Consider the following 12,275-nt stretch of genomic DNA (forward strand, 5'->3'; position numbering starts at 1 on the left):
AGCGTTAACTGAAAAGGTTTCATAGGTCAGTTTGGGTAATACTACTGAATTTGTTAACCAAGTTCATTAATCTAGTTATTCTTTTACACTCAAGATAAGCACAGATGAACAAGACACTGAACACAGTAATTACTACAACGTGCCTCCCCCACAGAGTCCTCAGACAGTACTTTGAAACCACAGCATCTCCACTATTAAATATGTCAACATGTGAAAGCAACAAAAACCAAGATCTTCCTGGAGAATATAAAAATCACCTACTTGGACCAGCAAACACAGTCACATTGACAGATTACTTCATAAAGTTTACTTTCCTTCTGCTCATGCATGCACTACTTTGGCAGAGCAATTCTTATGAAACTCCTTTACATCACAGCTGATGAATGATATGTTTATGAATTTGTATGTGAACAGCATTTTTCAGTTATACAAAACAAGCTTGTAATGTTCTCAAGGGGACAGGGCAATCAACACCATAATGATGAGTAACAGCATGGATGTGTGTATGCGAATGAAAAAAAAAACCCCTGCGGTGCGCCTGGCTCTGGCAGCAGCCAATGCTGGTAAGGTCACGGGTGCGTTATCCTCCACCCCTGGCCTCCTCCTCGTACCTCATCGTCTGGACTCCCGATGGTGACTTCATCGGCAGCCATGTGTAACTAGGGCATGTGGGCTTTTACCTAGTGGAGGGCATTCCTCCTCTATGAGATCACCACCATCCCCTCCATGACAAGCCAATGAGAAACGTGGATGAACAAAGTCTTGTGCTAAACTCCCCATTAACAGTCCAGTCAGGTCATCCAGAGGGAGTCCATCAATCCAACAAACCTACTTCAGCTTTCATTGACTACTTTGTCACGGAGTTTTATAATGAGGCCACTTAAGGCTCAATGGATGAAAATCATTAACTACTACACTGAAACAATTAAAGAACAAAGTGACTCAATGAGATCTGCAATGAGATTTTCAGCAATAAGTGACACACACACACACACACACACACACACACACACACACACACACACATATAAAAAGCACATCAGTGAAAACAGCTTGCCCATGGGCACTTATTCGACCAATAAGTTATTCAATACAGGCAGTTTACTTTTGCAGAACGACATCATGTAGAAGAGACTGAAACATCCCATAAGCAGAGTCAGAATAAAAAAAAAAAAAAAAAAAAAAAAAAAAAAAAACTTAATCCTTATACCCAGGAGAACCAGACAAGTGCACCTCATTGTCCCCATGGGCAACACTGGTGGCCTCAAGTCACTTGGGTAGTTTACCAATTACTTAGGACCTAGTTCTAGTTTAGGCTTGCAACATCAAATTCAGAAACTCGACCCATAATTAAGAATGGAAGACAAGGGATAGGAAACTTGTGACAATGCAGCTGAATGTATTTAACACTGTGGTGAAACCCTGTCAAACTTGGCTACTATGGACCAGTACTAGGTGTACCAACGTTTTCTCCTGCTCATAATACTGAGGAGCCAGTGCAAAACCCCAGGCTGGTTACAAGACGTCCACCTCCTCATCCCTGGCCATGTGGCGCAAGAAATGACAATCTTGCAGACCTAATTGACTCCTCTACCATGACCACCACCCCCATTTACAACATGCTTTTGCATATTCATGCAAAACAAGAGCTTTTCATCTGTGCTGGAGTGCAAGGAGGCTCTTTGGCGTGCCCCCCCTCCCTCCCTCCCTCCCTCAGATCCTCATCGTGCCTTTATTGTAGCATATGCTTTTTTCCCAAAAGAATGACCTCACTCTCCTAGTGGAAGTGCAAAAGATGTTCCCACTTAACCAGTGGGAGGTCACCATATGGTTTATACAGTTGTGGCATAAATCTCAATTACACAAACTCACTCTGAGCAGCCAAGAAGGTTGATGAGGTGGAGGAAGACAGGACCCACACATGCAGAGGAATCCGTTGTGGGGATGGAGGTGTCATGCGAAAGTTCTTCACAGTGATGTGTGGATTTTTAGGGCACGAAGGACACCATCCAAGTCAGCAATTGAGGCTGCTTCCGCCATCGCTTCCCGCCACTGGCCAGGGATAACAGGCAGCTGCTCAAGTTCGGCAGCCATCCAGAGAGGAGTGCTGGAAGCAATCTTCAGAGCGCACGTTTATGAGGACTATAGTCATTCAAATACGTCTAAACACAAGGTAATGGTTTGGGGGTGGGTTGCTTGCAGAGATCAAGAACAGACCAAGCAGGTGTCTAAACCCTCTCCTGGAGAGCCAGCCTCCTGCAAAGCTAGTGAACACACCCAGGACAAGCTCTTCTTTAGTGCGTTTGGATATTAGATGGATCCCGGCTCTGTACCCAAATGCTGTGTGGGTTTCCTAACTGCCCAAGGAAGATGTGCTGTCGACAACTCAACTACTTCCTATAGTAACAGAAGCAGATAGTGCTGATTGTTTAGCTGCTTCCTTTCAAAGCAGTTCAGTCGATTAGCTCTGGAAAAGGTGCATGGTCACTACAGTCTTCATGGTGAAAGCATCTTACCATACTAATCTTGCAACGTAAACACCACCACATGGCAGAGTGGAACAGCAAAACCTACCTGGCTCGGGTTACCTGTTCTCCAGGACAGACAAAGCAAGCCTGTATGTAGTGTAGTATAGTGTAATCTCAGAACGACCCTTTGTGGAGGGAGGGAAAGAAAGAAAAAAAAAAAAACCTTCAGACTTCAGTAACACTCACAGGAAGAGCATACTGAACACCTTTGTGTGACCAAGCTGACTAAGGCACAAAAAAGCTTTTATTTATTCACAGCCAAGCAAACAGCCTGTGAACAAATCAATGAGAAGCAAGCAATATAATTGAGTAAGCAGAGCTTTCACATCTTGGGTTCTTGGTTCCAAGGTGTAATTAAATTCATACAAGCAGTCATTTTTCTGTTGAATCCGATAAGGTTTCAAGTTGTACAAATTAAGCAAAAGGTCAAGGACTGAGGAGCTGTGTGTATCGTAACAAATTGGATAAATCTGAAATACCTCTTTACAGGATAAGATCTCTTTACAAGCAAACAACAAAATGAAGCTTTTTGGTAGAACTACAGAAACAAAAACGGCCCAATCCATAACGATCCTGGTCAATTCATAACTTCAAAATGCTGCTTTATAGAACTTTGACTAGAAGGCCAGAAAGGATTTTAAAGTTCTTTCATACATCTGCAGTCATCTTGGTTGGCCAAAATAAACACAGAAGGCAGGAACTGTGTGTATAAGCACTTGCAAATCTTTTGAATTACAGCTTTTAACAAATAGGTACAATACACATGGTAATAGTGAGACGACTACCCTTTCAGCTAAAGCTCCAAAAAGGGGTTCTATAGGTCTGCACTTTTGTTCTCATCGCGCACACACACTTCCAGTGCATTCAAGCACAGATTAAACGTGGGACAATTCCTTAAAAGAACATGATTCCTTAATGAGGACTTCGTGGGTGAGGCTTGAGTGATTTGAATTCATTCTTCCTCAACTATTCCTTCTCAGGTGTGTTTCTGCCATCATGACAAACTCAAAAGATGCCATAAAAAGTCAAGACCTCTTCAAATACATCTTGACCTCTGAAAATGTCCATTGTAATAGCTATAAATGGCTATAATTAAATTGAACGTTAAATGAATATGGCAAAATGTCTCATCTGTATGCAGGTTTCTACCGAGAATTACCTCCCCAGGAATTACCCCCTGCCCCTCCCCTGAGACATACTCAGAGGATAAACATTTGAAAAATGTGTGCACTGCAGCTTAAAATGTAGGTTTAGAGAGCAGGGTGCGATTGTGTAATGTGAGGCAGAGATGAGATCAGAACGTGTGCTTTTAAGCACTGGGCCCAACACAGATGGTGTGTCAGGAGATGTAAAACATTAACGTTAATCTTATACTGGTCCATAGGCCTGAAGAACGGCATGACTGATTGGTTTGTTCAAGCTGGTGAAAGAATGCTGTAACCTGGGAGACAGACCCACAGAAAAATGATTTGCAACCCTTCAATTTGGTGCAGAGACTTCATATGTAACAATACTTATTTCAGATGCAAACCACAGATCTTCTGGCAAGAGGATCAATATTCTTTATATATTATATACATTTATTCATTGGACATGCATTTGTTTTATGGGTCTCAAAGTACACCTATTGCTTTTGGCTCAACCATGAGCTTAGCAGTGATGTCAGCACTACAGAGGGCAGGAGTTTCCTGTGCCTGCAGCAAAGACCCAGACTTCTCCAAGGTCATTCCATGCAGCATGAACAACTTTGGTTGCCTTGCTGACAGTCTGAGCGTTTCCTGTGCCGACGGTAGAACATTACTCTTAGTTGGGCAGGGACATGGCCAAGGAGAACAAAGGACAGGCCTACCAAATCCTCCTCCCCTGCAGCAAGTCCTACAACAGGCATGAAAATGGGTCAGGGGTTAAAAAGGTGAGAAGACCGGGGGGCGGGGCATGTGACGTCATGGGGATACGGCGACGGGGGGGGGGGGGGGGGCTGTTGGTGTACGGGGATACAGCACAGGTGATGCCAAATATTACGGAGCCCGTAAGGTGACATCATGTAAAAAAATATAATAACGAGTGGCCACGACTTACTAACGCGTGCGAACAAGATAATTAAGTATTACTTTATATAAAGCCAGATCCTTAAACGCGAGAAGCGGCTTTCGCCATTCCAGATGGGTCAGTCAAAAAACCATTACGTCTTAATGAAACAATAAATACATCAGCGGCGAAAATGAGTGTAAAAATACCAGGTTCACGTGTTTTTATTTTCTAACATGGGCTAAAGCAGAGGGTAGACTCAAATGACAAGCGTTTACAACTTCATCTTCAACGTTTTCAGCCCTGTCACGAATGTTATCCTCACCCGTCCCTGGATTCACCAGTTACAACTACAGACACTACAAAAAAAATCTCGTTTCTTATTTTGTCACCGTTAACTACACGGGGTTGACGCGAACTTAATAGAGTTCTATCTATCTACCTATTTATCACAAGAGCTTGTGGCTCTGACAGTATTCAACGCTGTAGCGAACGGCAGTAACTTTGTTTTATCGCAAAATATGAAAACGATTGAAACCATTAATAACCCAATTAAATCCACTGGTAAATGTACGATCTGGTAAATGTACGCTCTTCTGACTTGTCCCGGTGTAGCACTAGGTCCTGCTTCTCGTCCCGCTTAGCAGTAAATGAATAACATGAATGAAGAACGTTGGTATGATTGAAACGCTATTTGGCCTCTATGATGGTTCTGGGCGGAAACTGCTGGCCACTGTGTCATTGAAATTGCCGATTTCGGAAGTGTTCTGTTTGCTTATTAAGTCAATATGATAATTAAAATATATACATATAACCTCCCGACCCCCCCCCCCCCCCCCCCCCCCCAAAAAAAACAAAAAACTCCTCGGATCTACACGATTCACGTAGGTCACCCTTTTCAACTTCAAAACGGCGAATTTCGCCGAAAGGTGACAGATTATCATGCCTGCTACAAGGTTAAGAAACGCAAAAGGAGCAGCTGAAAGGGGAAGGGACGGGTGACAGAGCTACAGTCCACATGAGAAACCACAAAAGTTTCCAAAATGAAATGCTGTAATGCAGGAAGGTGGTGGGGAGAAACATTTTAGGCACGCTCTCTCGCACTTGCCTTCTGTGTGCAACAGGACTTTGAATGATGGATATTGAATGATGAATAAGAACACTATAGCAATTCAAATATTGGGTCAAGAGCTCAAGGGATTGAGACTCACTCACTCTGCCTTACAGGCAGGCTGCCCTGTGGCTTTCTGAGGAAGCCAATGTGGGGGAGTGTCTCTGCACACTGAGCGGAGGATCAGACATACCAGGTAGCACCAACATTTGCCAAGAAAACACGTGAGGCAATTTTGTGGGAAGACACAAAATTAAGTACAAATGTGCCATTCAGAATGAGAAAGACTAGAAGGATCAGTTCAAGTGACGAGGTGTGGAGACAGAAACATGAGGTCAACATTCACGTCAAACTGCCTGAGTTGACCTTTTTGATGAATGCCAGACAGGTGTGTTACAAAAAAAAGTAGTCATAATTCCAGCCTTCTGGCTTTCCGCTGCAGCGAGCCAGGTGTTCCCATGCATTTCCGCATCCAGACATCGCAGCGCCTGGCTAGTTAGCTCAGGCATTCCCACCTTCCAGGTTTCCTTCCTAAAAATCCGTGTGGCTCTTCCTGTGAACAGCTCAGTCAAATCAGGTGGGGCCCCCGTCTGCCCAAGTTACATTCCCCACTCAGACTATGAGAAGGCTGAACCCCCCCCCCCCCGAGATGGAGTTTGTGACCAGGGCAATAAGAAGCAGAGAATGGAAACCCCTGAAAGGTATTTTAAATACTTCCACAATGACAAATTCTTATTTACAAATAAACCAACCACAAAGAGCTTCATTTAATTCAACATAATCATTCAGCCAGACAGCAAGGGACAAGTCAGCCCTAAAGCTAAAAGCATTTTAGTGGAGCAGAACTCTGGTGAGCAGGGTGAAGCTGCCACCTCCCCAAGCTTTCTGGTGGTCTTTTGCAGGGCTTCCTATAATGAGATGGCCAGAGTTCCCAGTCCTGGACATAACCGTGTTCTACTTTAAAGAGACCAAAGAAGGTAGAAGTGTGTGCGCGCAAACTCTCACCATAGGACAAACCGTGCACAACTACCAAGAACAGACATGACAATCCTGTAAGACAAGTTTTGAGGGACTGGCTTTGAGTAAGAGCAGGGGTCATGAAGTGGATCAGAAGGAAAATCACCCAAAGTCTTTAAAGATTGTGTTTCTATAAGCAAACTAGAAGAAATAAAAAATCATTACTTGAATAAATTCTCAACTAATTTCACCATCAAGATGCACACTGTATCTGTGATCCAACTCTGATCAGATACAGTTCATTTAAGTAAAAGCAATTCACAACAACTAAAGCAAGGTGTCAAATTAAGTGTCATAAAAACCCAATGCAGTATTATACAAGAACATTTTGTGGCCCTTCTGGATCATTATGCTATTCACATCCCATTCTCAAAGTGAAAGAAATGAGTCTTGCACAGTTGCAAACTTGCAGGGATTGGACAGGTGATCAGAACTTCAGGAGTTCCTTCTTATCTGCCATATCGGTCCCCACAGCTGAACAGAGCCATAGCCATGTTCTCCAAAGCTTGGGCTCCAAGTGTTTGAAGCAAGGCCTCAGTGATTTTGTGATAAACTGACCCATGCATCTTTCTTTTTGCAAAAAAAAAAAAAAAAAAAAAAAAAAACTATTGTAAAAAATATTTTTTTTACAAGAAACCAAATACATGAAAATAGCTCACCCAACACAGCACTCAGACATTCAACGTGTCATGTCCAACATTACATAACACTACAGCTAGACCCTCTTTAAAATAAAAGTCTTCAATATGTAAATATTAGTGAACCTTGGATAACCATATAACCTTCATGTAAGCTCAACAGGCATAGAGCCGTTCTATATTCCGTTCTGATCCCTAGGGCAGGCACGTTGAAGACATGAGCATCTCTCTCAAGCAGCAGGAAGGGCAGACAGAAGAAACAGGAGGAATGCTCAATCTAGATCTTCTGCTTTAAAAGCATCCAGCTCTTCGCACTCCGATGTGACATTTCACAGGTAGCCAAAGGCTCTGGACACACTGTAAGCTGGCTCTGTTCTGGTTAAAGATCACAAGGAGTTGGTGGTGGTGGGAACACGAAGAAACCTGCAAAACCACCTTGACTGGTCACAGAGAAGCTCTACAACAGTCAGGAGCACAGAGGTAAGAATAACACAAGATACTCCTACCAATGACCAACATGTGAAGCATTACAGAAGAGCAATTATCATGGTAAGGAGGACAAGAAATGTACAACAGCAAACAGTCTTAAAAAAAAACAGTTGTAACTGACAACAATAATCAATTTCCAAATTTCACTGAAGTTAATCACAGACGATGGTCATCAATAATTTAGGGTATTGTCTGATTTATTGGACTGATTTATTGGATTTGTTTTTAAGCTTAGCTAAACTACATTGATAGCTGTGATGGACAATCAACTTTAACAAATACATAATACACCAGGATTTCTGCTTTTTATCTGCATGTATAACCTAAGCCTCTCTGATGTTCAAGAAGCTGTGTCATTAAGCTAATAAATAAATACCCCAAATCTCAAGAATCTTGTTCAAAGCAGTGATCCCAATATGTTAAAAGTTTGCATGCCTCAGGAATATCCACAAATTCATAGTCATCCCATAAAAGGTGAAGTCCAATCTTGCAATAAAAAACCTGCATCCTCGCACCCGAGAACTTGCCATCAAAACGTGTTCCTGTAGCTCTAGCCTTCAGGATTTGATGCCTTTTCTTTGGGAGATTACCATTTGGCATTGTCTGATTTATTGGACGCCTGGCCACACTGGTTCTGTGATGGAGGCCTGTGGTGGCTTGTGGTCGTCATGGTGATCAACATAAAATACAACAGCAAATTCCATAAGTATTACTGTGCTTTCTGAAGACGTATATTTGTTTTTAAGTTGAGCCCAGAAAATGCAATGAGGAGAGAAAAGCTTTTAACTAAATTGTGATGCTAAGCACAATGGAGGTGTAGACTTGTGCCTCTCCCTGCAGCTGTGTACACTACTGTTGGGGTACAGCGATTTCAGACCATCGCAGAAAAGATGTACAAGAAACATGCTGTTCCTCATTCAGGTGGATGAGTAGCAATCTGGAGCAGTAAAAACAAAGCCAAAGGATACAAAGGCTGAGAACTACAAACACACACCAGTGTGAGGCCTGACTTCAATCTGACCACTACATAAAATCTGGACACTTGTTTTAATTAGTAGCACCAAGTGACAGCCATTTCTCTCCAAATACAGGATAATATAGCTGCAGAACAGCAGTGGAATGATCGAAATGAAAATAAGAATACAAATGGTGCAAACTGCAGAGCAGGCACTGGTTCAGTGCTGATGCAGCAAGCACACCTCCTGTCCTCTTCCCCTCTCCATGATTACAGAACAGCCTCCACTACGTAGGCAGCAATAAGCAATCTGGGAACTTCAAGGAGGTCCATTGGGTCTATTTTGAGATCTTGAGGACCTCAGCAAGATAAAAATCCATGTTGGAACAAGCTCAAGACCTTGCAAATGTTTTTTTTTGAGTGGCGCTTTTGTAGCCTTGTGGTAAAACCGCAAACAAAAAAGTATAATGCAAGTTGCTTGCTTCCTATTCATAAAAGTTAAATAGAATATGCAGTTGTGCACAATCAATATTCGTATTGAACTGCAACATGCATAGATATCAGACGACTTCAAGACATGAAGTACTCATAAGCTGTACAGCTCCCTGGATTCTTCAGGTGTCCCAAGATCAGTTATCTTGCAATTCCCATCCTTCACAGACACACTTAAAAAAATGTTTTGATAACAGCAGTTTGCTTTGAGCACAAGCAGTCACAAGTATTCCTAAATAGCCATTAGGATCACACATGCAGATAGGCTATGGACAAGAGGAGCATCATTCAGGATGTGTGTGCGCAAATCCCACCCATGGAGCTCCATCCACTTCCTGTGTAAATACGTATGATAAGAAGCACAGTGCAAACAAAGCTTTACGCCAAAGAACCCTGCTGGAACAATACATGGTAAGGTGGCAAGCTCATGTGAAGAACCTATTACACTAATGGATACATTTTCTCTCTCAGTTGTGTGAGAACACCATCACATTTTATACATACACACACAGATTGAGTTGCTTGCAACATTTCACACTTTGGGATATTGGAAGATATTTATCCCATGTATATGTGCAATTCAGACATCAAAAGATACTCAAAACCAAGCCCTGGAAACTCCAAGTGCTGAAATCAAAAGAACAGAATTCTTAATTTGCCATGACAGTCTGACCATTATTGGGGGAGTGACCCAACTACTAAGTCCTGCATAGATAAAAGACATGATTCAAGACAGTTCATTCATTTCATGGAGTGAATCTCTTGCTGAGCATAAAAATATGAATATTGGATAGACCACACACTCATAGACAATGTGCTTCCAAGGATAATAAAAGAGCAAAAAGCACATTTATGCTGATGGACCAAGCTTGGGAAGCAAAGTGTTTAAGTTTTCCTTATGAAGGAAAGTACTCCAGTTTCATGCTGTCTTTTGCTTAAAACACACTCATCTGAGGGGCATCTTGACCAGGCAAACAATTTACTTCCAATAAAAATGTTTAATTCATTAACAGCTTAGACGGTGCCCAAGATCTGTGTTAAGGAGGACAGATTAGTACGAGATCTCGCTCATCCCAACAAACTGCGTTATGAAAACTCAAGATAAACGGGCATAAATAAACGAACAAGTGAATAAATTTTTGGTTCGGTGTATACATTTACTAATCCACTTACATTTAGTGGCAACTTAATCTCAAAAAAGATATAGGGAAAACTTAAGAGTGAGAGGCCAAAAGGCTTTGTAGTTGTGATTTTCAAACGGCACCGGCGAACTCCTTTAAAACTTTCATACCTTACTATTTTGGTTAATGTTTCAAAATAGGTTTTTGTATGCAAGGGTGGTTGTACTTGGAATGGGCCTAAGCGCGGTCCTAGAGGTGTGTGGTGTACGCAGATAGTGGAGCAAGACCAGCAGGCAGGTGTACTTCAAAAATGTTACGCAACATGAATCATTTTAGGTCAAAACGTGGACTGTCAAATCAGACCTTCCTGATGGGTAGAAAAGTCTTCCTAAACACTCAGTTAATTCGAGTGGGTATAGGTCAGGTGCGAAAGATAAATGACGTTCAAAACGTGGGAATAGCTATGGAATGGCATATTTTACAGAAAAAAGTTAGCATACCTATTGAAACAAGACGAATGTTCTCCCGATCCAGAAATTCAAGCGCAACTGACACATTCTCCAGTTTCATCTGTCGAAAGGTGGGCCGTGGGTGATATTTTCTGTACATTTTCTTTTGGCTAAGAACCTCCAGCAAGGCGATCAGTCTCAAGCCATCGCTCAGGTCTAGCTGCAGGTCAGCTATCCGTTTGTTCACGCACTTCAGGTGTTCATTACACCAGCGAGTGAAGGTGTTTTGCTGGATTTTCTTCCATGGCGCATCTTCAGCCAGATCTTTCTCTGTTGCTGGCATCTTGTGTTCCTGTCGCTAAACTCCGAGTTCAATTCTACTGCCGTCTAAGCTGCGTGTGTCCGCTTCCCCCGAGGAGTGTATGAGCTCTCCGACCTGCAGTCCTCAACCTTTTCCCTTAAAAGGTTGCGCATGCGTAGTGTAAACGAAAATGACGCCACTTGCGTGTACTTTGGAGAAGCCATGAGTCCGTGTTTATTCAATCACCTTTGAAATGAATTACACCTGACTTTAGTTTAGTTTAATAAACAAAATTCGGCTGAATAGAAAGACTGTTGTATTCATCAATTTAAATGTGATAACCTTCACGCTTCATGTATTATTTTATTTCAAAACTTTTATTATTAGTTAGGAGAATTAATCTCAGCACAGCTTTAACCACTTCAGTCACACCGTTGCCCTGCTGACAGAGCTTCGTGTCATGAAACCAATCATCACAGTATCTCAAATAACTGATCTCCCAGTCCCATCTCTTCTCTGAGATCTGACATTTAGGACTTTGCCTTTCAAAATTGCACTGATGACATTATTTAGCTCATCAAAGATAATAAATAGGCCAGAAGGATTTGCTCAAAACGTCCCAGCTTTTTCGTCTAAGCAGTGTGTCTCACACCACAGATTACCTCACCAAGGTGCTCACGTATGTGTCTCCCCCAGTTTCTCTCTGTCTAGACTTGTCCTGTGCTGATTCGTCAAGGGAGCTGAGTCAATTGCCCCCAGCGTTATGATGCACCTGTTGGCCACAAGCCCGCTAGGTAATTAAATTACCGCTCATCGTTTCCTCCTCCCAGTGATAAGATACAATACAGTCCATAGGTATTTTGGCATTGACTTTGTTTTCCTTGTACTCCCACACCATTGTATTCAAAATGAAATCATACATTTCACACTAGCAGATTAAAGTCATTTGTACGTACATTTATGCATTACGGCCTTTTAAGTGTAGTTTCTACTTTTTCAAGGCCTGAAAGTTGGAAACTCTATTGTAGCTGCATCGGTTTATGTAAGAGCTAGTGACATTTTTAAGTTCATTCTCTATGTGATGAATCATGTCTATTTTTTCACTGTAGAATACTTTACCAGTTATGCAGATATGCTAGAAATTAC

At 42.1% G+C, this 12,275-nt stretch overlaps 1 protein-coding gene across 3 annotated transcripts in view; it reads right to left on the reverse strand.

Moving 5' to 3' along the window:
- Positions 1 to 11,295, reverse strand: part of flnba (filamin B a) — a 59,488-nt gene extending 48,193 nt beyond the window's left edge. For 2 of the 3 annotated variants that reach the window (XM_076988487.1, XM_076988404.1), the window contains exon 1: positions 10,880 to 11,294. In XM_076988487.1, coding sequence (XP_076844602.1) covers positions 10,880 to 11,171 — 292 coding nt within the window. In that variant the 5' untranslated portion in view covers positions 11,172 to 11,294. Of the gene's footprint in view, positions 1 to 10,879 lie in introns of all 3 variants that reach the window. The other variant, XM_076988566.1, reaches the window with a different exon arrangement.
- Between the last annotated feature and the right edge of the window lie 980 nt (positions 11,296 to 12,275).

This window comes from Brachyhypopomus gauderio, chromosome 1 (genome assembly GCF_052324685.1).
Source record: "Brachyhypopomus gauderio isolate BG-103 chromosome 1, BGAUD_0.2, whole genome shotgun sequence".
Classification (NCBI taxonomy): Eukaryota; Metazoa; Chordata; class Actinopteri; order Gymnotiformes; family Hypopomidae; genus Brachyhypopomus; species Brachyhypopomus gauderio.